Source organism: Astyanax mexicanus, chromosome 14, assembly GCF_023375975.1.
Source record: "Astyanax mexicanus isolate ESR-SI-001 chromosome 14, AstMex3_surface, whole genome shotgun sequence".
NCBI lineage: Eukaryota > Metazoa > Chordata > Actinopteri > Characiformes > Acestrorhamphidae > Astyanax > Astyanax mexicanus.
In genome coordinates, this window is record NC_064421.1 from 37,036,950 (window position 1) to 37,061,499 (window position 24,550).

Genomic DNA, 24,550 nt, shown 5'->3' on the forward strand with positions numbered 1-24,550 from the left:
AACATTGAGTAAGAAAATAGAATAAAAATAAAATAATAAAAATAAATAAATAAAATAATATATATATATATATAACAACACCAATGTTAAATTCAAAGGATTTACAGTAAGATTTTTTTGGGTCAAATAAATGTATGACTTGATAAAACATCCCCAAACCCTGAATAGGTGTCTATACACAGGAACGTCGCTATAGCCCCTTTTTAGGGATGTTTTGATTGTTTTTACAGAAGTGTGTCTCTGATATGTTAAAAATATTCAAATCTTAAAGTAAACCACCATTCAAGAATTTTAAGAACGGAATCAATCTCCCCACGCAGCGCGAAAGTTCTGATCCACTTTTTCTCGGAGCTGCGTCAAGAAAAATGTATACACGCACACAAGATTAAACAGCACCTTTTAAATGTAGTGAGCTAATGATCCAGGCTGTCCAGCATTTAGACTGGAGTGAGTTAGGCTAGCTGTGGTGCTGTTGGTGTGTTTATATTAAATACTGTGTTTTGTACTGCCTGTATGTGTATCAGCTAATTGATGTTACATAATAACAGAATATGATGAGATGAGTTGACAATTGCCAATGAGTTTGGATATAGTTCATAGTACATTAAGAATCATTTACATCTTATAATAATAATAATAATAATAATAATAATAATAATAATAAGAAGAAGAAGAAGAAGAAGAATCAGCTTCCTAATATAATTTGTAACTAATTTAATAAATTAATACATTCATTTATTGAAACCCTGATGTTTTTGCAACAATAGGGTTCTTCATGTGTGATATACTGACAAGGTTATGTGATTTCCGTCTGGATAAAAAAAAAGTGGGGAGCTGCACAGCATTTAGATTTCACCTAAACCTATAGTTTATTTTTACATTGATACAGCCTAAATATTAGACTAATAAAAGGCATGAGCACCAGCGGGAATGTCTATAGATGGTATATTGTTAATTGGTAATAAAAAAATGTCTTAGAGACTCTATCTCTCTAAAGTGCCCTTTTTATATCTATTCATTTGACTTAGTTGTAGATTACTCGTATTGCAGCTGTTTTTGTTAGTACCACTTACTTTTCCAGCCTTTTGTTGCAGTGCCCCAACTAATTTTGGAATGTGCTGCAGTCCTGAAATGCTAAAATAATTGTTCATTAAAAAAAATTAATTAAGTTGACCAGACAAAAACATAATTTCTCTGATTCATATTGTCTGCAATTAAATAAAATACAACGACATTTAAGAAACGCTGCGTTTATATTGCATTTTCCACACTGTGAAAACTTTTTTTTCTGATTGGGGGGTTGTAGTTTCAGCATTTTATTATAAAGCTTTTAAATGGGCTCACAGTAGCAGTAAGCAGCACCTGTACTGCCTAAAACCTGTTTACTCTGGAAACATGACAAAACAGAAAGGTTTATAGAATAAAAGACAAGTGATTAGTAACTACATTTAATTTAGGTTTTTAGTCCCGCCCCATGAATTTTGGACTGTTTCGCTGGCTCCCTCTCGCGGTGTGCAGTCATTTTCTGATATAGAGGGGGGCGTCAGGGAGTGGCGGGCTCTCCATAAACCGGTTCTGTACGAAACCACTGAGCTACCGCGCGTGTTTAGCCAATCCCTAAGCAGGAGGACTGAGGAGGCGGGGCGTGTCTCAGTGCGGGTGGGTGAAACAGGCAGAGCGGTCGGCCATGTTGTTTGTGTGACAGAACTGTTGGCAACAGGTTTCCAGCGCTTCAGTTGGAAAAACAGTGCAGCTGTTTTAGTGGAAGAAGCAGCAGCGCCACAGGACGAAGCCGCACTGGAAGAGGATTGTATAGAGGGGGATATTAGTCCCGGGCCGGAGTGAGCGCGGGGGTTCGGGTGTATAGTGTAAGTACCAAGTGCTCTCTTTCTCTCTCTCTCTCTCTCTCTCTCTCTCTCTCTCTCTCTCTCTCTCTCTCTGATAAAGTTGGATTTTTATCTTTACAGCTCTTTTCACTAACTACGTTTACAACGGTTGCTTTTCTAAATATCGTCGTTAAACATCCTTTGAAACTACTTCCTTAGTGTTAGTGGGGACAGAAAAATGCCAAGTCATTTAAAGTTAAAGTAAGGCTAGCTAACTTTACTACCTGAATAAAGTCACTGACCGGCCCCTCTGCTGATTTGTCTTCTAGTTTTAGCCGAAGTATTATTAAAATATTATAACGTTAATTAGGTACTGCCTTCCTTTACCTTTCACAAAGTCACACTCCCCAAACGCTTTACAAACCTGTTGTTCAAGTTATTAAACCAGTCTCTCTGGCCTGCTGCTGATCAGTAAATGTGTAGGAGTAGGGTTGCAACGGTATGAGATTTTCACGGTATGATAACCGTCTCAGAAAATACCGCGGTATCACGGTTATCACGGTATCACAGTCTGTTACATATTCAGTACAATTATTTTAAATACAGGATCTTTACTTTTTAGAGTACATGTAATGTGTGACACGTGTGTGTGTATGTGTGTGTATGTATATATATACACACACATATGTGTGTGTATGTATATATACATATATATACATACACACACACATACACACACACACACGTGTCACACATTACATGTACTCTAAAAAGTAAAGATCCTGTATTTAAAATATTCAGCACAATTATTTAAGTTTAAATTATGTAATATCTGATAAACTGAGCCTGGGTCAGTGTCTGATCAACAACTCTTGTAAACGTCCGTTTTACTGCCAAGTTGGTATATAACCAGATACTGCAGAAAGAGGGGATTTATTTCTGACATGATCCTCACAATAGAGATTTCCATTTTAAGGCTTTCACAGCGAGTCTGGTGTTAACATATGAAAAACAGGCACGTCAGAATGTGAAAATGAACGCATGTAAATGAATGGCGTCTTTCACATCCAGTCCGGCCAGGACCTTTACACAGACACGTGAATCCATTGTAGCACGCACTTCACGCCTGTACCCAAGTACCCAAATTTCGGATAACTCAGCGCTTTTGCGAGCGCTTACCGCATGGGTTGTGCACGACTACAAAGAGGTTTTATTTAGGTTCAGAGTAAAATTATAAACTAAACATACTTTGCGCTGCGGTGTTCTCGGAGATGGAAGAACAGGTTTGACGTATGTCCATCTTTAGCTGTGACTGTGTACGGCCGCATTGATTACAAATCGGATAACCATCCTCGGGTGCGTTCGGCGGGTATCCGAAATAGTCCCACACTGCTGATTTTAGTTTAGCCTTTTTGTAGGCGGACGGAGATTTGTTTAGTCTGATGCACTTTCTGCTGTTCTCACCGCTGTGTGCTGAGTAGCTGAAGCGGAGCAGAGTTGCGCATGCGCGGGTGAGTTTCTCCGCTGGCTTGCCTTTTACCGGTAATAAGCAAACACACACGGTATGATAACCATGCATTTTAATACCATGGTATACAGTGAAACCGGTTACCGCTGCAACCCTATGTAGGAGTCGTAAGTAATAATTTAGGAGTGACCATGTATAAACCGTTTTGGTCTAAAATTACACCAGTGATACAAACCCTAACCCGCATTATAAAACTCTGTTATACTGTCAATGTAACTAAAAATCTAAATTTAGTTGAAATATTTAATTGTAATTTTATCAGATCAAATGAAGTCATTCTGACTCCACATTCTGACTTAATGTATGAAAAAGTTTGGTAATAATTTTCATGATTTTCCTTTATGAATCACTGGTTGCTTCAGTTAAATATATCATATAGCAGACAAACACAGTGATGTTTAGGAAGTAAAATGAAGTTTATAGAATTTACAGAAAGTGTGCAATAATTATTTTAACAAAATTAGGCAGGTGCATAATTTGAGAAACCTTGTAATTTTATTGATTTGAATACATTTAGCACTTATTTTAGCACTTAGCAATTATTGGAAAACTACTTGTTTAGTAAGCTCATTGACCCTTGATGAAAAAGGGTTAAGGTGCCCATTTGCAGGTTTTTCTCCTTTTTGCATCTTCTCTGAAGAGTGAAAACATGGGAGCATCAAAACACAACTCTCAAATGACATTCCACATTTTCCACTGTGAGGAACATAGTATGGGAATGAAAGACCACAGCCACAGAACATATCATAGTGCTCTTTATTACAGTACCCTTTCTCCAGTTCTATCACAGTGCGCTTTATTACAGTATCCTCGCTCCAGTCCTATCACAGTGCGCTTTATTACAGTACCCTCTCTCCAGTCCTATCACAGTGCACTTTATTACACTACCTTTTCTCCAGTCCTATCACAGTGCACTTTATTACAGTACCCTTTCTCCAGTCCTGTCACAGTGCACTTTATTACAGTATCTTCTCTCCAGTCCTATCACAGTGCGCTTTATTACACTACCTTTTCTCCAGACCTATCACAGTGCACTTTATTACAGTACCCTCTCTCCAGTCCTATCACAGTGCACTTTATTAAAGTAATCTCGCTCCAGTCCTATCACAGTGCGCTTTATTACAGTACCCTTTCTCCAGTCCTGTCACAGTGCACTTTATTACAGTAACATCTCTACAGTCCTATCACAGTGCGCTTTATTACAGTAACCTCGCTCCAGTCCTATCACAGTGCGTTTTATTACAGTACCCTTGCTCCAGTCCTATCACAGTGTGCTTTATTACAGTACCCTTGCTCCAGTCCTATCACAGTGTGCTTTATTACAGTACCCTTGCTCCAGTCCTATCACAGTGTGCTTTATTACAGTACCCTTGCTCCAGTCCTATCACAGTGTGCTTTATTACAGTACCCTTGCTCCAGTCCTATCACAGTGCGCTTTATTACAGTATCTTCTCTTCAGTCCTATCACAGTGCGCTTTATTACAGTACCCTCTCTCCAGTTCTATCACAGTGCGTTTTATTACAGTACCTTCTCTCCAGTCCTATCACAGTGCACTTTATTACAGTACCCTCTCTCCAGTCCTATCACAGTGCGCTTTATTACACTACATTCGCTTCAGTCAAACGGGGGAGGGGCTAAAGTTTAAAAAGCTTCATCAGCAGCGATACACCCTATGAAGCTGAGACTTTGCGCACAGAATCTACTATACAACCTCTAGAGCAGGTTCAAAAGGCAACTTTGTCAATCTAAATTGCTGAATGTCATCAGCCAATAAGCATTCATCAGGCTTTTTGGCAGACTTATCATTGGCCAATCAGGATGAAACTTGGTTGTTATGTGAAGTTTTGAAACAATCCAGCGAATGGAGGGGCGCTGTTGAAGAAAATCCAGTGTATGTCGTTCGTACTGTAGTATTTTGGTATAGGATAGGACTGTAATACTTTGTTTTGTTATATTAAGAACAGTGGCCCAGAAATAAATCTAAATTCACTGCTCAAATAATAAACGGAACACTTAAACAACACAATGTAACTCCAGATCAACCACACTGAAATCAACTTGTCCAGTTAGTAAGTGACACTGATTGTGAATCAATCAATGTTTCTGTGCAAATGGAACAGACAACAGGTAGAAATAGTAGTGCTGGACGATATGGCCAAAATCTATATCACCATATATTCCTTAATTTCGGTCGATACGGTATAATTTCGATATCGATATAAATACTTTGAAGGCTTCAGAAAAACTGCTAAAAATCCCTGCAATGGATATCTGTACACTACTGTCTGAAAGTTTAAGTCTTTAAAGCCTCCTCTCACAGAAACTATTAAATACTTTAGCATTAAAATAAATCAATGCTCACATTTATTTGCATTTAGCAAAATAAAAACATGACCTCTCTGTCACACACAAAACTATAACCTATATACATATTACCAATATAAATAACTTTACATTGCAACAGAGGCAGAGCTTCTTATTTTTTTGTAAACATATTTAACAGATCAAAACAAAAGTGCTTCAACCAGGATAAGGAAAACAAAAAACCTTTATATACATAAAGGGAACATGATATCCCTGTCAAATAAACAAACCTACATCATCTATAAATAACTTAGATACAACATAAACTACAAAAGTGTTTTAGCCAGAATAAGGAAGATATTGTGTGTAGTGAAACTGCTTGAGGTGGAGGAACGGATGTATTACTGTTGCTAGTCGGCTCCACTCTCCAGAACAATTTGGAGCAAGCTGAAGTCTTATTCTGTTTAAGCCGAGATCCACTCGGTTAGGGTCGGTTTCGCTTCACCGTGGGAGATTATAGGTGCGGATCTGAGAGCAGCTGAGATCCGCTTGGTTAGGGTCAGTTTCGCTTCATCGCGGGAGATTTTAGGCGCGGACCGGAGCGCAGCTGAGATCCGCTCTCTTATGGACGGTTTCGCTTCATCGCGGGTGGGTTTTAGGTGCAGACCGGAGCGGAGCTGAAATCCGCTCAGTTAGGGTCGGTTTCACTTCATCGCGGGTGGGTTTTAGGTGCGGACCGGAGCGGAGCTGAAATCCACTCGGTTAGGGTCGGTTTCGCTTAATCGCGGGTGGGTTTTAGGTGCGGACTAGAGCTGAGATCCGCTCGGTTAGGGTCGGTTTCGCTTCATCGCGGGAGATTTTATTTGCGGAACGGAGCTGAGATCCGCTCGGTTAGGGTCTGTTTCGCTTCATCGCGGGAGATTTTAGGTTTGGACCGGAGCGCAGCCGAGATCCGCTCGGTTAGGGTCGGTTTTGCTTCATCGCGGGTGGGTTTTAGGTGCGGAGCGGAGCTGAGATCCGCTTGTTTAGGGTCGGTTTTGCTTCATCGCGGGTGGGTTTTAGGTGCGGAGCGGAGCTGAGATCCGCTCGGTTAGGGTCGGTTTCGCTTCATCGCGGAAGATTTTAGGTTTGGACCGGAGCTGAGATCCGCTCGGTTCGGGTCGGTTTCGCTTCATCGCGGGTAGGTTTTAGGTGGGGACCGGAGCTGAGATCCGCTCGGTTAGGGTTGGTTTCGCTTCATCGCGGGTAGGTTGTAGGTGCAGAGCGGAGCTGAGATCTGCTCGGTTAGGGTCGGTTTCGCTCATAGACTGTATATAAAGATGGACGCCGTGTCGCCGTTCCCATTCATTCAATGAAAATGAAGCCAAAATCTTCCTCCATTTTGGCGATTCAGAGACCAGAGTCTGCGCAGAAGAGACCAGAGGAGGGAGAAAGGCTGTGGAGAGACCGCCTACTCATTTAAATAACCCCGCCCCTAAGGGCTGCCTCGCGGTCACAGACTGTGCAGGATGGCACATCAGTGTGATCAGTTTGCTGTGTCTGTCAGCCGCTCAGTGTCCAGAGCATGGAGCAGATACCAGGAGACAGGCCACTACACCAGGTAACGTGGAAGGGGCCTTAGGAGGGCAACAACCCAGCAGCAGAACCGCCATCTCCTCCATTGTTCAAGGAGGAACAGGAGGAGCAGTGCAAGAGCCCTGCAAAATTATCTCCAACAGGCTACTAATATCCATGTTTCAGTTCAAACTGTCAAAAACAGACTCCGTGAGGGTGGTATAAGAGCCCAACGTTCACAAGTGGGGCTTGTGCTTACAGACCAACACCGTGCAGGGTGATTGCCATTTACGCATGTTAGCTGTGTTAATCCACTTTCCGTGTAAATTAATGTTAACTTCAGCACGTGTGAGGGGTTAGTACATAAACACACAGAAAAGCAGCACTTTCCGTTTTTTTTTTTAACTCTTAATGTTTCTGTTAGGAAACCCTGAGGGCAGAATTCCCCTCTGTCTCTGTTTATACAGTGATTACTTTGTGTTTTTAGTTTTTAACAGATAGAGAGTCTGTTGTGCTGGATGTTTTACTAAAAACAGAAGATTATAAAATCTGCGTAGTTGTATTTGAACGGAGCTAAACATTGCTGTTACTGAACTGAATGAGTTTTAAATACACTTGTTAAGTAATGTAAGTCTAGTCTACTGAAAGCCAGTAATGTTAGTATAAATCTGTACTGCAGTAGAAGTGCATCGTTTCAGAAACTTAATTTATTCCTCCCACCTCCATTACAGGTCACTAGCTTTAAAATATTTAAATGTTAGCTTAATTTAAATGCACCAAAACTTCAAGGCTATTATTTTAATAAGCATTAGCAGTAAATAATCTCAAAATAACAACAAATATAAAATAGAAAAACAGTTAAACAATTAATACATACTTTTTATATGACCATAGTTTATTAGACTAAAACTAGACTAAAATGTTTGGTTTTATCGACTAAAACTTGACTACTAATAATATCCGATAATATCCGATAAACTAATGTAACTAAAACTATTATAGTTTTAGTCTTAATCTTAATCACCTGTCAAAATGGACACTGTGATATACTCTCGTATTTTACTTTATGTAGTTGCCTGCATTCAGGGAGGGAAATAATCCCTTGATTAAATATAATTTTATAAAGAATCCAAGTTCTATTGCAATTTAATTTAAATAGACAAATAATGTAAATGGTCTGAATTTAATTTATAGTTTATATGTTTGTCCCCTTGTACTTGTCTTAAGGGCCAAACATGTGGGGGGGGGGGGGGGGGGGTCGGACCTGTGTGGATGTATAATGACTTTTTAAAATTACATCCTAGTGTCTGTCCACAAGGCTCTGAGCCTGCTAGTGAGCTTGGCCATAACTCCCATATTCTGTCACTTATTAGTAAAGAGAAACCTTTAAGTGTAACAGAAAGTGATTTGATTTGATTTGTATCGTGATACATATCGATATTGGCTCATATGGAAAACTATATCGTGATAAGTTTTTTTTCCATATCGCTCAGCCCTAGATGGAAGTGAAGTAAAGTGACAAAGTCTGAAGACTCCGTGAGAATGTTCTGCTGCTGCAACATCCTCCAGCATGACCGGTTTGGCAGTGGGTCAGTAATGGTGTGGAGAGGTCTGCCGCACAGACTTTCATGCGCTCGCCAGAGGTACCCTGACTGCCATTAGGCACCGGGATGAGATCCTCAGATCCATTGTGAGATCATATGCTGGTGCAGTGGGCCCTAGGTTCCTTCTGATGCAGGACAGTGCTAGACCTCATGTGGCTGAAGTGTGTCAGCAGTTCCTGCATAATGAAGGCAGAGATGCTATAGACTGTCCTGCCCGTTCCCCAGACCTGAATCCAATCCAGCACATCTGGAACATCGTGTCTCGCTCTATCCACCAACACTGAGGCTTTAATCCAGGTCTGGGAGGAGATTCCTCAGGAAAACATCCACCTCATCATAAAGACTTTCCCAGGTGTTGTAGGAAGGTCATACAGGCACGTGGAGGCCATTGAAGTTGGATTAGCCTGTCATTTGATTTTCCACTTTGATTTTGAGTATAGTTCCAAATCCTGACCTTCATGGGATAATAATTTTGATTTACATTGATCATTTTTATGTTATTTTGTTCTCAACACATTCTACTTTGCAATAAATAAACATTTTTAACTGGAATATTTTATTCATTGAGATCTAGAATGTTATTTTAGTGTTCTCTTTATTTTTTTGAGCAGTGTAGAACTATGTTGAAAAAATGCTTTGTTTATTCATAATTGCTAGTCTCTATATATTTGACCTATTGAGTCTGTAGCTTAGTATTCATTTATTTTTTTTAACTTAAAATAGCATCCATGCATTATGCAATTGGTGCGTCCTTGGAATTACTAACATAAATTGCTGTATTTGGTCTAATTATCTCACAATGTTAAACACTTATGTAGAATATCACTTTGGTGACGACAGCAAATTTCTATCCAGTCTGGCCTTTAAGTGTTTTATTCAACATCTTCAGATTATTTTGAAATGGTCAATCTGAACATAACTTTGTGAACATTGAGGATGAAGTCACCTGATCAATAACCATAACATATGGACACCTTTTGACAAAGTCTAACTTGCTTGATGACTATTCTGTTCCGAAAATTTCAATGGATTTGTATGTATAAGAAGTTTAACACGGATCATGTTTAAAGGCCTCTGCTCAACATTTTTATCAGGTAAAAGGCTTTTGATAATATCTAAATGTGACAAAGTTTCTGAAACTGTATTGGAACTTCTTACACATGACCAACCTATGCTGTAGTAGGCATTGTTTTACCAGTTGGTGCTTGAAGCTATATTTCTAATATAGCTTTCTAATTGCGTCTATAGTTGTTGTTGTTGTTGTTGTTGTTGTTGTTGTTGTTGTTGTTGTTGTTGTTGTTGTTGTTGTTGTTGTTGTTGTTGTTGTTGTTGTTGTTGTTGTTGTTGTTGTTGTTGTTGTTGTTGTTGATTTGCAAAATAGAAAAATACAGAGCATTTTGATATTTTGTAGAATTCTATTTTTATCTGTAACTAATTTTATGTGTAATAGATTTAACTTTGATTTGCTTTTGAGTACAGTGAAAAGACCAGGGGGAGGTATGTGTAAATTATAAACATGGTGGTGGAACCAGTGTTTTTCTTTGTATTGGGTTTATTTGGTTACACTTTCTTTATACTGTTGTCATGTTAAGTCTTTCTATTTCCTTATTATACATTGTGCCTTTAAGTATTTGGACAATGGGTTCCTTTTAGATTTAAGTCTAAATGTTCGACTAATTGAAAAATTTCAGGCACACTATTAATGAACATTTTCTGATTTATTTTTGTAAATAATAAAACTACAGTCCAATATACTCGCCTTTCCTGCTGTCCTTCTCTCTCGCCCTCTTCTGGCTGTTGGTAGTAGGCAGTCCGCCATGAACCCTGGAGATATTGGCCAATAGCCTTTGCTGAGGGGGGTGACCCTGACCCGCCCCCAAAATGTCAAAACCACCCCATCTACTAGGGGTGGGTGTCGCCACTGATTTCCCAGTTTGATTCGATTCTGATTCACAAGGTACCAATTCGATTCAAAATAATTTATGAAAGTTTCAGTTAAATAAAAGTTGTAGTTTGAATATAAAATGTTTTATTTATACAAGGAACACTCAAACTAAAATACTCAACTCAAATTAAAATATTAATGTTTATATTAAGAAGACTTAACACAACAGTTCTATTGGTTTTTAATATCTTTTAATGTAGCTCAGTTAATTGCAACACAGATCATTAATGAGGCTTCAGAAGGCATTGTTTTCAACAATGCTGTTTGAATGTATATACTGACATTTTAGTTACCTAAAACAAAAATATAACATGCTTCGTTAATTTCTTATTTAGTTGCAAATAAAAGTGTAAAATTGACCCATACCCACTATTTCAGATGTGAAACTACAGTACGCAAAGTGACAATAAAAAGACAACAAGCTAAATGAATAATGTTAAAAGAGAAATCTTTATTAAATTTCAAGGAAAACCAGCTGGTCTAAGCGGAGCTCTTCTCTTCCGTTATAAAACCCTTTTCCCTGGTCCGGTAATCACGTTCATTCCTGGGGACAAAATAATCTTAGGGTGCTTTCACACCTGAAAGTCTGGACCGTGGTCCGAACCAAGGTTCATGTGTTTGCTACATTGTATACAGATCCTTCTAAAAAAATTTGCATATTGTGGTAAAGTTCTTTCTTTTCCATAATGAAATGATAAAAATTTAACTTTCATATATTTTGGATTCATTGCACACCAACTGAAATATTTCAGGTTTTTTATTGTTTTAATACTGATGATTTTTGCATACAGCTCATGAAAACCCCAAATTCCTATCTAACAAAATTAGCATATCATGAAAAGGTTCTCTAAACGAGCTATTAACCTAATCATCTGAAAAAACGAATTAACTCTAAACACCTGCAAAAGATTCCTGAGGCTTTTAAAAACTCCCAGCCTGGTTCATTACTCAAAACCGCAGTCATGGGTAAGACTGACGACCTGACTGCTGTCCAGAAGGCCATCATTAACACCCTCATGTGTCCGAAGTGACCGGACCCTGAGGAAGATTGTGGAGAAGGGCCGATTCCAGACCTTGGGGGACCTGCGGAAGCAGTGGACTGAGTCTGGAGTAGAAACATCCAGAGCCACCGTGCACAGGCGTGTGCAGGAAATGGGCTACGGGTGCCGCATTCCCCAGGTCAAGCCACTTTTGAACCAGAAACGGCGGCAGAAGCGCCTGACCTGGGCTACAGAGAAGCAGCACTGGACTGTTGCTCAATTTTTGCATGTCATTTGGAAATCAAGGTGCCAGAGTCTGGAGGAAGACTGGGGAGAAGGAAATGCCAAAATGCCTGAGGTCCAATGTCAAGTACCCACAGTCAGTGATGATCTTTGTGATGATTTTTAACAAAGGTAGGGTCAATACAGCTAGCTATCAGGAGATTTTGGAGCACTTCATGCTTCCATCTGCTGAAAAGCTTTATGGAGATTTTTTTTTGGCACAACCTGGCACTTGCTCACAGTGCCAAAACCACCGGTAAATGGTTTACTGACCAAGGTATTACTGTGCTCAATTGGCCTGCCAACTCTCCTGACGTGAACCCCATAGAGAATCTGTGGGATATTGTGAAGAGAAGGTTGAGAGATGCAAGACCCAACACTCTGGATGAGCTTAAGGCCGCTATCGAAGCATCCATAACACCTCAGCAGTACCACAGGCTGATTGCCTCCATGCCACGCCGCATTACTTTTTTGCCAAAATCATCAATATTAAAACAATAAAAGGCTTGAAATACTTCAGTTTTATGTAATGAATCTAAAATATGTGAAAGTCTAATGTTTATCAGTGCATTACAGAAAATAATGAACTTTATCACAATATGCAATTTTTTTTAAAAGGACCTGTATATTTGGTTCGCTTATTTTTGTTTTCACACTGCAGTTTAGGGAGCGCACCAAAGACCTTTGTGTAATACTCTTACATCCTTTCATCATCACTTATGTAACGATGCGTTTTGCTTAACTTGGTGCTGATTGGTTTTAGAAGGACATGCGTCTGACTTTGGCGTGTTGACAATTCAGCGGGTGGTTCATTCGGCGGGAAGCCTTTCCAGGATAAGGATAAAATGAATGAACAGATTAATTTCGTCTCCATAGTAGAGCTGCTATTGTGTTTTTTATACCAGCAGCAGCAACTTCAGGCACAGTTCTCTAGGTTAGTTCAACTTTGCCAAACGAACGTGCTTGTCCAGAAGCAACTGTATCCACGGCTCATTTTTCTTGCTTTTCCGGTTATTTTGAGTGGGTTCTAACTGCAGCCTGCAGGAAGGCGGAGTTGGACGTCCAGCGCATCCAGCTCCGCCCACTTTTTCAGCATCATGTCTTAGCTCCGCCTCTGAACGGAAGTAAACAATGTACAGTTAGCAGACTTTGAATATAATGTGCCGCGTCGTACAGCTTAAATACTGTGTATACACTACAAGCTTGCGAGACTGACAAGGCGTGGCGTGGACAAAGTGGGTGGGACTGGATGCGCTAGACGTCCAACTTCACCGTCCCGCAGGCTGCAGTCAGTAGTAGTTGTTTATTTGTCTTTTATCTGCTGCCGTCGCTGAGGAATGCCTGCTCAGCTTCCTGTAATTGGTCCGAAATTTCGAACCATCCAGAAAAGCGCTTTCACACTGCAGCCGAACCGGACCATGGTTCAGAAGATCCGGACCGAGACCACCTCTCTTGCTCGGACCAAAGGTTCTAGCTGAAAAGTCCGAAAGTCCGGACCAAACGAGGCAAGTGTGAAAGCACCCAAAATTAGTAACAGCGCTTCATAGGGAACACAATCATAATTCCACTATTTACGAACTTAAATCGCTGAGTTACAGGTTAACCTACAGTTATTCTACAGTTAAACTATTCATACTGTATGGCTGCCTGACGCTGCCTGACACGTTGGTTTTATGTCCCCTTAAGCGTACAAGTATATACTAGTATGTTAATTGACACCACTAATATGAATATATTTGTATTTTACATTTCTTACATTCATTTTTTAAAATATTTAAATGTCCACTATGAAAACATCTTAAGAAAAGTGGAGTCAATTGATAAAAAAATTAAGTCCTTCTCCCTGCCCCTCCCCCACTCCCTCCCTCTCCCCTGCGGGGTGAGATCCGAGGTTTCAGTAGAGCAGGTCCTGCTGGCAGCAGGAGAGCGCGTGGGGTGTGAGAACATTGTATCAGCATCCCAGATGAATAAGGCTGTGGTCGTGTTCTTGACCTCATGTGATGATGTCAATAAGCCAGACCCATCACCAGTACTTTCTAAAACCTTAAGATGAACACTGTATTAATAATTGATTGTAACCTGTAATACTTACCTACTTTCCTTAGGGGACTCGTGGTCTGCCAGCTTTCTTATGGGTGATCGAAGGGCCCTCGATTCACTAGTGGGGGAAAAAGGGAAATGTTATTAGGGGTGTGTTGTGTAGATGCTTACCGGTAATTTTGGGGATGAGACATGTTTGTAAATAACTGATATCAGTAGTGTGTATAAATTATTGTTGTTTCTGTATGTTTATATGTATGTTTTAGTCACCCCTAGTAATGGTAGCAGCCAATTGTTTGGTGGGTGGGGCTACAGCCTTAAAAGGTGAGGCGTGACTAAACTTGGGGCTCCTCTTTGTATTCGAAAGTGGCGTTGTTAGAGGGAGGTAGGGTTTTTGTGCAGCAGGCCAGCTGTGACCCTTTACTGGCTGATGTGAAGTCAGGTAGGCCTCATTACTTTTAAATCTCCTTTCTTTTCATTTTTTGTACAGTTTTTCTTTAACATTTTTTTCTGCGTGCTGAGAACTAAAATAAAATCACTGGGGATTTTGCACTTGGCTCAGATGTGTTAGTCTCTCTCTCTTGTTGATGGAGCCTGCCTTCTAGTCCTTACCCTCCTCCACTTGTTAACCCAACAGCAGCAACATTCACATCTTATAAATGTCAGAAAAAATATAGTTAGTAACTAATAGTTAATGTGCACATTTTAAGTATATATATTTTATTTTATAGTTACGGCTGGTAAACAGAGGCGTCTCTGCTTTCCGACGCTGGTCAGCAGGTAGTAGGCTTTCTATTCGTGATATCTTCAGGATTTGCAAAAAAAATATATATATATTTTCAGCACATCATTCAAGCTTCCACAGCCGTAGAGTTTAGATTATCAGCCCGAGCCTGACCCGATTCCCGACCCGAACTCACACATGCGCTCCTCATTACGCACTTGTCTTGCAGAGCTGTGTGTAGCTAAATAGGAGCTAAATGGAGCCTTCTGAAGTGAGGAGAAACATTACATAAGGTGAGCTAAATTTGGTCCAATGCGAAGGACAGTCAGAGGTATGGAGCTAATTCAAGTTAATTGTTGATAGAAACAACACATGTGTCGGCTTCGTTGTGTGTTCAGCGCAGAGTGCTATAAGCTCAAAATAAAGGCTATATAAAATATATATATATATATAAAAAATTAGGCTATATGCTTAAAATAAAATAAAAATTGTTTGTTCAGAAAGCATTTTATATTCTTAAACATTGTTAATTATATATTTATAAATTATAATTATTCATTAATTATAAATAAATTAATTATTAATTATAAATTATTGTTATTTTGGTTTATTGAGTGTGCAGGGCATAGCCATTTTTTGTGTTTTTGGACAGGCTCTATGCTAAATATTAAAATGTTTGTTTGTTAAGAAAGTATTTTATATTCTTAAACCATGTTAAATTTATATTACATTAGAGGATGGTCATTCAGACATCTTTTTTGTGGATCATATTTCGCATTGTTGTTTTTTTAATCTTTTGGAAATCTGTTCTTAATACAATTTATTTTTTAAATAATAGGTCTTCTTCAACATCATTCTGAACAGATTTTGCTCATTTGAACAGCCGCCCCCCAAAAAAAACTCTCTCTACTTAATAAAAAAAAGTTGGGTTTTAATTGGGTCGTCGGGTCTGGCTTAGGGCAAGTTGAAGTTGAATGGTAAAAAGAAGGTTTTGAGCTCCTTTTTACATAAACAAGCAAAGAAGACATTGGCTTGACATTGCTTTTCTAGTATTAATGAAATAGACTAGTGCATTCTTTTTTAACCTAACAAAAAAGGTCCAACATCAGAACAGAATGCTGTACCTCTAGTCTCCAGATGGACGTGTGTCTTCTGTGCCTACTGAAATGAGGAAACTTGTTACACACTTTTTCATGGATTTGTATGGAGCTGCAGACTGTGATTCTTTATGCAGAGAGGAACTTTTGCATGATTTGCCCGAGATCGCTAAGGAACAGGCTGACCTACTGGAGGCAGCTACAGGAACTGGCCACTGCTTTACAGGAATTAACCTCTGAATGTGCTCCTTACGGCATTCCTGCTGAATTTTTAAAATCTTTTTGGGGATTTTTTGGAGAAGACCTGGTTGAGGATTTTAGAGCTGTATTCATTGAAGGTAGGTTACCGGTGAGTCCTTCATGGGCTGTACTCTCACTGCTGTTTTAGAAAGGGGATCTGGGACTTTTAAAGAACTGGAGGCCAGTGTCGTTTTTATGTACAGACTATATTTTTTAGCAAAATGTCTTGCAAACAGACTAAAACATTGCTTGCACACAATAATACACCCAAATCAGTCCTACTGCACACCCAATTGCACTATAATGGACAATCTGTTTTATTGTAAAACCCTTGATAAAAATGGTCAACTATCTCTCTTCCCCTCTCTCCCTCTCTCTCTGATTCTTTCTCCCTGTCTTTCTCCTTTGCCCCCCCTCTCTCCCTCTTTCTCTCTCCCTCTTCCTCTCTCTCCCTGTCTTTCTCCCCCTCTTTTTCTCCCCTCTTCCCCACCCCCTTCCCTTTCCCTCTCTCTCCCTCTCTCTTCCTCTCCCTCTCTTCTCCTCTCTCTCGCTCTCCCTTTCTCTCTCTCTTACTCTCTTCCCCTCTCTCTCCCCCCCTTTTCTCCCCCTCTCTATCTCTCTTCCCCTCTCTCTCCCTTTCCCCTCTCTCTCCCCTCTCTCTCTCTCTCTCTCTCTCTCTGTCTCTGCACCCCTTCTGCCTCTCCCTGTCCTTCTCCCTCTCTCTCCCTTGATGCAGAAGGAGAAAACCTTGCTCTGCATTATTAATGTGTGTGTGTGTGTGTGTGTGTGTGTGTGTGTGTGTGTGTGTGTGTGTGTGTGTGCAGATGCTGGAGCTCGCAAGCCGAGGCGAGAACAAGGACTGCTCTTAACTCCAACCCCCGACACCGCCACCTGCAGTCATGAATGGTAGGATCGCTGCTGTATATCAGTATGTGTAAGGGTGTGTGACAGAGTCTGTGTTTGGGGAGTTTTAGTCTACACATGGACATGAGTTTACATCACTCTTTGCTGAGCGGATTCAATTATCAAACTCAGTGTGTAACCTCAGCTCGCTAGCTCGCTGAACCTCCCTCCCACACACGCTGTCAGCACACATTCACAAATGTGTAACATATCCTCATTTTGCTTTTATCTGCACAAACCCGTCTGTGCTGTGAATAAACCACAAATCTGTTCACAGTACGATGATCATGCTAAAGTTTTCATGATATATCTAATGTTTTCATACATTGTCCAAGGCATTGCACTATTTGATGCTTTTCAGCAGCAAAGAGGTCCTTTATCTTTCCCACTTTGCTTGAAACCTGTGGACTGCTTAATAACGTGGAACATCCTTCTTAATAGTTTTCTTTTAATTGGGCTCACCTGGCAAACTAAGTTTAATTGAGAAACAAAAATAAAATCTTGACACTTAAATTCAATCTGCATAATAATTTTGGAACACGGTGTATTTGTGGGTGTTTGAGAGGCCTGGGTTTCCAGTCTCTTCACCTCTTGTTCTAATAAATGTTCTTCTGTTGTTTCTTCATTTTCTTTTTTTTGGAGTATATTATTTTTCCTCTTAAGACTGTTTTTGCTGTTTTCCAAAGTGTACTAGCTGTTATGTCTGGGATGTGGTGAAATTCGGATGTTTGAGTAGAGATATTTAAGTATTGAATCTCAATCTTGGTTTGGATTGGGGTTTAATTTCTGTTAATAATTTCAAGGATATAGGACCATGGTCTGATATAATATTTCTTTGAATGTTAGGCTCTGTTACTCCATGTATGAGTCTGTTGTTACCCAGAAATTATTGATTCGGAAGTATGTTTTATGATGTTGGGAGTGATATGTGAATTCTTTGTTTTTCAGTTGTGTAATCTCCAGATAAACATAATATGTAATATATTGTTTAATTGTGGATGAAGAATTGAGAAGTTTATTAGATAATGGATGGGAAAAATGGTCTAGTTCTGGGTTTATTACTGCGTTTGAATTCACCACCTATTATAATATGGGAATATGGATATTTGGACAGTTTGTGAAAAAGTGTTTGGAAGAATGTGGGCAAATCTGAATTTGGACCTTATATATACTAGCTATTGTTGTATTATCCTTAATGATTACTGTTGATGATAAATTGTCCTTCTGGATCTGTGATAGTACTGCTATGGATGAATGGAGGGATGGAGATCCTGTTCAATTTTATGAAGGTTCTGACGTGGCTAATTTTTTTTTTAATGAAAGCTGTGTGATTTATTTTGTGATATCGACATTCTAAATATGTTGGTGTACAATATGTATATATGTGGAAAACATTTGTTAGAGTGATGTGGCACGTCATTTTATCTGGTTTGAGCAGTTAATGTAGTCACTGCTTAAAGCAATATTTTAACTTTATTAACTTATTAACTTTATTATTTAAAAAAAAAAAAAAACATTTTTTAGGGGCTGCCGCCTATTACCTAAACATTGTTTGTTTTAGAATGTTGTTTATCTGTACTGTTACTGTTTGTCGATTTGTCAAGCTGGGCAGTATACAATTTTACATAATCTAGTTCATTTTATCAATACCTACTTTTGTAAATCAGTGTTTAACCATGAAAAATCGGGTGATATTAACTCTGCACAGGTTTTACCAGCAGCACACTGGAGCCAGAATGTTCTAAAGATATTAATTTGATTTGTGATTTTTTTTTTTTTTTTGAGAAAAGGATGTTTGGTTTTCCATTTAAAAACTTTCTGACCCTCTTAATTCTGACTGTGTGTAATGCAACTTGTTATCCCTGACCTAAATAATGTAGTTTTTTTTTTAATGATTATGTATTACTATAAGTGATTCTAATATTTTGCATTCGTACTCCTTAACTGTTTATGTTGAGAAGGTCTGGTGACCAAGTATTCTTTTTGCCTGTCTTTTCTCTCTCACCCAGGTGGCCGAAGTATTTGGGCTATAACTCCAGAGGAGAGAGATAAGCATGATCAGAAATTCGACACTCTCTCCCCAGCTCAGGGTTTTGTGTCTGGTAGGTGTTTTGTGGCTGGTAGGTTGTGATGTCCGCTTATTTTATTAAAGGTGAAACAACGCCATTGTTTTAAGAGAAGAGTTCACCAGTAATTTGAACTTTTAAAAGTGTGGCAACACCCCTACCAGTTCTGTGCATTTCTGTTATTTTGACTTGATAGATTTGTTTAAATATTATACAATAAATAATAAAATTAAATAGATCATATTGGGCAGAGGTTTACAGTAGACAAAAATGAGAACATTACACATTCTGCAATGTGACTATTGCATATGCAAGATACTAATGCTAATGTAAGATACGGTAGGCTGGAGGAGATAAAGAGACTAGAATCATCTTGAATAATTCATAATAAGCATACTTAAGCAAGGTGAACCAACTAGACCCCACCTCCAAAGCAGTTTAATTGCCTAGACATTCAGACCTGTTAATTTCCATAGGAGATATCTTTGCAAAGTTCAAAATCAGTTTGTTGTGCATTTTAAGTCATTTATTTGTTTATTTACCTATTTAAATAACTTCTATGTATTGATTGATTTATTGATCTCTTTTTTTTATTATTTATTATTTAATTTCTCTCTGACTTCCGGGTTGGGACATGTAGGAGCAAGACGTGAGAAGGAGGGTCTCCTGGGATTTTGACTAAAATCACCTAAAAACACCTATATACACGACTTTACACCGAAGTAATAGTATTTTAAGTTCGTTATTCATTGAAACGGCTAGTTCTAGGTTACTAAACATGTCTAAGAAAGATTCTGAGAAGAAGTCCAGCCGAACGCTAAGTAGTAAAGTGGCTAACATGGCGGCAGCTGCTAATGCCGAAGACTTCGGTATGATATTGGCGGCAGAGATGGAAAAACAACGCGAACATTTGAAACTGGACATGACGTCTCTAATTAATACATCGCTGGCGCCTATCCAGGCATCTATAGCGAGTTTCCAAGAGACGGCGGATAAACTTGAAAAGAGGGTCGCCGTGGTGGAGTCCACAGCAGGTGACAACTTTGATGAGCTGTTCAAGGCTGAGCAAGATATTACGGAATTGAAAAAGCTAAACACTACACTGATGGATCGTATTGATGACCTGGAGAACCGGTCTAGGAGGGTGAATCTTCGCATCATTAACGTGCCTGAAGGTAGCGAAAAGAAAGCAAACAACATGGTCACGTTCGTCTCAACTCTCTTGAAGAATTACATGGGAGACACCCTCCCTTCACTACCCAGATTGGAACGAGCCCACCGGATTTCGCTACGGAGACCTAAAAAAGGCAAGCCGAGTCCGAGACCATAATCGTCGCTTTCCACAGCTTTCAAGACCGCGAGCGAGTTCTGAAATGGGCAAGGCAGAACGAAATTATCTATGAGGAACACACCCTGAGATTTAATTTCTCTCTCTTCTTTTTGTTTATAGGGGAGCAAGCACGAAATTTTTTCCTCCAGTCAGGCCTTCCTTCTACAGTGTTGGCTGAAATTTGGTGAGCAATGAACTCTGTACACTAAAAATAGAGAATTATGCAAACTAACACTAAACTGTTTTCTGACTTAATTAAGGAGAACTCTACTAAGGTTTAAGTGTAAGACTAATAACAGTTAATTGCAAATTGTGGTAAATCTGGAACATATTTGCGACTGAAACATTAACTTTCAAAGGTGATCCTTTTACATGAAGGTATTGTAAAGGTTGTTCCAGCTGTTTTTGTTCTCCCAGGAACAGGTGATGTTTCCCCTTAGTTGATTACTCATTTTACTGTCCCCATCAGAAATAAATATGAAGAGCCACTAATTACTTTGACTGAAAACAGTATTTAAACGACCTTTGCAAACTTATAACATTTAATGCTTGTGAAGCTTTATTATTTATTCTGCAGCTGTTTGCTGTAGCACTTAACGGTTTGTCTGGTGATGTATATGTCTGCCTATGACAGGGCCCTGGCTGACATGAACAAGGATGGTAAAATGGATCGTCTGGAGTTTTCCATTGCCATGAAACTGATTAAGATGAAGCTGCAGGGTCAGAATCTGCCCTCAGCTCTGCCTATCATCATGAAGCAGCCACCAGTTCCAGCTCCCACTATGCCAGTTACATCACTCGGTAAACTGCCAGTTATCCACTGAAGAGCATTATGCAGCACATTTCGCCTAAACACAGAGCACATCTGCAAAATTTGAGTATAAGAAAGTACGGGTCACCCATATGTCTTTTGCAGTTCCGATACAGATACTGTAAATAAACATTGCAAATCTCTGATGCTGATCCAGTGCCATGGTTGAATACATTTTTAGCTGGTTTATAAACTGAAATACTTGTTAATAGTTGTTGACAGCTCATGAAGACTTGATTAGCATCATGTTGCCCACAGTTCGGGCATTGCCTTTTTTGAATAGATTGTCAATTGGCCTAATAATAGATAGAATTCAACTCATTTTTAATAATATCGGAACTAGTTTCCAATCCTATTATTAGATTGGTGCACTGCTAGTTGGAAGTAGTATTTAGGGTTTAATTCCTTGCCAAATAGCAAAGCTTGAATGAAATTTGTTGCACACAATAGCTTAAACATGTTTGTTTCATTGCTGTAGTGTAGCTGCAATATACATTGTTTGAAGCCACAGCCTTCTGGAAAACTTGTAACTAGGGTTGCAGCGGTAACCGGTTTCACGGTATACCATGGTATTAAAATGCACGGTTATCATACCGTGTGTGTTTGCTTATTACCGGTAAAACGCAAGCCAGCGGAGAAACTCACCCGCGCATGCGCAACTCTGCTCCGCTTCAGCTACTCAGCACACAGCGGTGAGAACAGCAGAAAGTGCATCAGGATAAACAAATCTCCGTCCGCCTAAAAAAAGGCTAAACTAAAATCAGCAGTGTGGGATTATTTCAGAGACCCGCCGAACGCACCCGAGGATTGTTATCCGATTTATAATCAATGTGGCCGTAAAGTCACAGCTAAAGGTGGACATACGTCAAACCTGTTCTCCCATCTCCAAGAACACCACCCCGCCGTGCAGCGCAAAGTATGTGTTTAGTTTATAATTTTAATCTGAACATAAATAAAACCTCTTTGTAGTCGTGCACAACCCATGCGGTAAGCGCCCGCAAAAGCGCTGAGTTATCCGAAATTTGGGCACGCAGGTACAGGCGTGAAGTGCGTGCTGCGATGGATTCACGTGTCCGTGTAAAGGTGCTCGCCGGACTGGATGTGAAAGACGCCATTCATTTACATGCGTTCATTTTCAAATTCTGACGTGCCTGTTTTTCATGTGTTAAAACCAGACTCAGAAATAAATCCCCTCTATCTGGTTATATACCAACTTGGCAGTAAAACGGACGTTTACAACAGTTGTTGATCAGACACTGACCCAGGCTCAGTTTATCAGATATTAAATAATTTAAACTTAAATAATTGTACTGAATAGTTTAAACACAGGATCTTTACTTCTTAGAGGACATGTATATATATATATATATATATATATATATATATATATATATATATATATATATATAATTATATACACCCTTAATGACCTTAAGAGTAGTGGAAAAACCTGGTTTCCTTCACCTAATGGTGTACAGTTTATTTTTTTTAAGGAGACATTATCTATATAGTTGTTCCAGGTTTCTACAATAAATAGTTAATTGAACAAAAAACCTTTGTTGTAATTTCTTTAAGGGTCAGTTTAATAATATATGTAACAAACTGTGATACCGTGATAACCGTGATACCGCGGTATTTTCTGAGACGGTTATCATACCGTGAAAATCTCATACCGTTGCAACCCTACTTGTAACATTCCTTCAGTTTGCTTTACATGTGGTTTTTGTGAAGTAATGTTTAGATAGTCTTTTTTGCAGTGTTGTTGTTTTTTTTGTTTTTTTTTAATAATCAATAATTGGAATTGATATCTTGTTTTCCAGGGATCGGATCCTTGGCAAATATGGTTCCCATAATACCCACTGTGCCTATTCTCACCCCAATAACCTCCACATTGACCTCATTTAACCCGATACCAGCCACGACTCCCATGATGTCCGCTGGATTGGCAATGTCAGTGATGCCAACCATTAGCACTCCTGCTCTGCCCAACGGACCTGTAGGTGTCTTACAACCCACTCCTATTTCTCTCCCTAACGGTAAGTTTTCACCAGTTCAGCTGCAAAGTTTATAATACCTACTTAAAATCAGCAAGATCAAAGTTTTATTTAGTATCTGTGGATGCACACTATATGATCAAAAGTATTTACTTGCCTTCCTTCTCACGCATTAGAATGTGACATCCTATTCTTAATCTAAAGGGTGAAATATGATGTTGGTCCACCCTTTTGCAGCTGTAACAGGTTTAACTCCTCTGAAAAGGCTTTCCACCTAGATTAGTAGTGTATTAATTGGAATTTTAAGCATATTTGTGAGGTCAGACACTGCTGTAGGACGAGAAAGCCTGGCTCACAGTCTCTGCTCTTTTTCATCTCAAAGGGGTTCTATCAGGTTGAGTGCAGGACTGTGCAGGCCTGTCTTGCTATGCTGAAGCATTAGTGGCTGAGCCCAACTCCTGAAAAACCTTCACTGCACAGTGCAGTCAGACAATTACAGTTCTCCTGGCGACCACCAAACCCAGACTCATCCGTCTGCACAATACAGTCAGACAAGCACCTTTCCCCTGGGCTATGACTGAAATGGCTCTCTACTCCCTCATTAGTGTTGCGCTATGTAGGGAGATACTATTTAGTTCACTAAGTAGTGATAAAACAGGAGTGAATTCGGACACTACCTCATCATTATCATGCGCCAGCACCGGTTGCAGAAACACACACAGGTGAGAGAGGGTTGAGCCGTGTTTAAAACTTCATAAACACACTCAACTGAGCTCTGAATTAGTTAGTGAAGTTAGTGAAGCTCTGAGCTGATCATGAAGTTATTTATCTGTTTGTTATTTTTACGCTGTTTAAAAGATAATCCTCACATTATTGAACTAAATGAAGAAAACCTGAAATTAACAGCATGCACCGGCTCACAATGTTGCCAGATTGGGTGGTTTCATGCCAAATGTCGAGTTGTGTCTGAAATTGTCTGGAGGAAACGCTGTGATTTGACGGGTGAACAAAACTACCAAGTGTTAAGAGTTTGGAAATTTAACTCAGCAGTGTTATAGTTAGATATCTAACCTGGCAGAGACGGAGCTTCCTGCACATTTAAAGCTGTGTTTATGTTCGTTATTATATGTATTTATTTCTTTCATTGCTTGCAAGGTTATTTTTATGTACTGTATTTACTTTTTTGGTTCGTGTGTCCAATGATACAAGGCACAAAACACATAATACAAATATGCAGATAAACTCATTTAAATATAATTTTTGTAATTAGTGATATTTAAGATATTTAAGGTATTTTAGTTAAGATGATGTTGGAATAAAC

General features: G+C 39.3%; 1 protein-coding gene across 1 annotated transcript in view; it reads left to right on the forward strand.

Annotated features, from left to right (window-relative positions):
• Window positions 1-1,648: 1,648 nt before the first annotated feature.
• itsn2b (intersectin 2b) overlaps window positions 1,649-24,550 on the forward strand; it is a 109,385-nt gene continuing 86,483 nt past the window's right edge. The window contains exons 1-6 of the mRNA XM_049464098.1: window positions 1,649-1,868; window positions 16,950-17,031; window positions 19,038-19,130; window positions 20,545-20,608; window positions 21,059-21,225; window positions 23,056-23,271. Of these exons, the coding sequence (XP_049320055.1) occupies window positions 17,025-17,031; window positions 19,038-19,130; window positions 20,545-20,608; window positions 21,059-21,225; window positions 23,056-23,271 (547 nt within the window). The 5' untranslated portion in view covers window positions 1,649-1,868; window positions 16,950-17,024. The remainder of the gene's footprint in view (window positions 1,869-16,949; window positions 17,032-19,037; window positions 19,131-20,544; window positions 20,609-21,058; window positions 21,226-23,055; window positions 23,272-24,550) is intronic.